At 41.0% G+C, this 1,774-nt stretch overlaps 1 protein-coding gene across 1 annotated transcript; it reads right to left on the bottom strand.

The window, feature by feature from the left end:
- Positions 1 to 268: 268 nt before the first annotated feature.
- On the bottom strand, positions 269 to 1,018 carry LOC111058781. The gene has a single exon (XM_022346352.2). It carries the CDS (start codon positions 1,016 to 1,018, stop codon positions 269 to 271), a length of 750 nt encoding a protein of 249 aa, XP_022202044.2.
- Between the last annotated feature and the right edge of the window lie 756 nt (positions 1,019 to 1,774).

Raw genomic sequence — 1,774 nt, 5'->3', positions numbered from 1 at the left:
AACTGGCGATTATGCGATAGAATAATCTAAATACTAACTTATCCGCTAGGGCGCAGCAGCTGCCCTAGACTGCTAAACTCAAAACTAATTTAAATTCGACTTAATCTAAATACGCTTAAGGGCGTCACCATTCCCCCCACCCTGAAACGTAGTTTTCAGCCACGACTTTGGCCAAAACTAGACAAAACAAAACAAACCGAAAGAAAATTAAGACGACAAAAGAAAAATGCTAACACAACAAAACGAACAATAATTCTTATCCTGAGAATTATTGTGTGGGCAATGGAAACAATTTGGTGGCAGGACGTTTGAAACGACCAGTAGCTAAACGTACTACTGCCACACGTATGACACCATCGGCTCCAGGAAACACTTCCTCAATGATTCCTAGAGGCCACTTCAATGGGGGTAGATGAGGCTGATCCACTATCACAACAGTTCCAACAGTTAGAGGAGGTGATGACTTTGACCACTTTCCATGTACTTGTAATTCATGGAGATACTCCTTTCTCCACCTATTCCAAAACGATTGAACAAGCTGGTCAATGAGTTCGTAACGAGTGAGACGATTGACGGGAATGTCGGTCACATCCTTCATTGGAAAAGCCGTCAACGGTGTCAGCTTCAAAAAATGAGCCGGAGTTAAGGCAAGAGGTTCATTCGGATCCTGGCTCAAAGGGCACAACAGCCGAGAGTTCAACACCGCCTCCACTTGAACCAAAGCAGTATTCATCTCCTCATAGGTCAATAGTTGATCGCCAATCACTTTTATCAAATGCGACTTGACCGATTTTATGTTGGCCTCCCAAATTCCACCGAAATTTGGGGAAGCAGGGGGAATGAATTTCCAATCCACTTGATAATCAGCCAGCTCATTAGTAATTGTATTTTGAAATTCCGACGAATCCAATAATTTCGCTAACTGTACCAGCTGTGCATGCGCACCAACAAAATTTGTACCATTATCGGAATAAATTACATGGCAAGATAAAAATTTGCGAAATGCTGAGAGAAACATTGGCGTAGATAAATCAGAAACCAATTCTATGTGCAGAGCCTTTGTTGACATACAAACAAATAGACAAATGTATGCTTTGAGGATGAGTGGATTTCTGCGTCAAGCCATTGTGATGTGTACAGGCCCACCGTAATCAACACCACACTGTCCAAACGGTTTGGGACGACATCGGAAACACCTATTGCATTTTTGAATACGACTCTGAATGACCACACGAGCAGAAAATATCCAGAACCTCTGTCTTATTAACGACATTAATAGATGAGGACCAGCATGACAATTTTTTCGATGATAATGATCGACAAGAAGGGTGATGAAAGGATCACTCTTAGGCAAGACAATAGGGTGACAGCTGTCAAAATCCATGTCTGAATTCGGCAAACGACCACCAACTCGAATTAACTCCTTGTCTATAAACGGTGACAAACGCTGAAATTTGGGGGCACAATCTTCACCCTTTTTTAGTTGAACAAGCTCACGTGAAAAATGAATTCTCTGTACAACTCTACACAAATATCTCTCCGGCGCATTGAATTCTAGTTCACCTGCTTTCGGCAATATTTGCACTGCCTTCAATACTAGTATCATGATATGAAGCAAACATTGATAGTCAGAGCATTTCTCAATCAAATTATATATTACATTATCTGAAATACTTTCAGATTGAACAACCGTGACAACATTTGAAGATTTCTTCTCAGGTGGACACTCTATTTCTTCAATTTCAAATTTTACAGGCCAGTGATTTTCCTCCAT

The sequence above is a fragment of the Nilaparvata lugens genome, chromosome 6, assembly GCF_014356525.2.
Source record: "Nilaparvata lugens isolate BPH chromosome 6, ASM1435652v1, whole genome shotgun sequence".
NCBI lineage: Eukaryota > Metazoa > Arthropoda > Insecta > Hemiptera > Delphacidae > Nilaparvata > Nilaparvata lugens.
This window is presented reverse-complemented; position numbering and strand designations above follow the sequence as displayed.

Coding starts and splice junctions, on each gene's coding strand:
- LOC111058781 (XM_022346352.2), bottom strand. CDS start 1,018: ATGTTTCTCTCAGCATTTCGCAAATTTTTATCTTGCCATGTAATTTAT.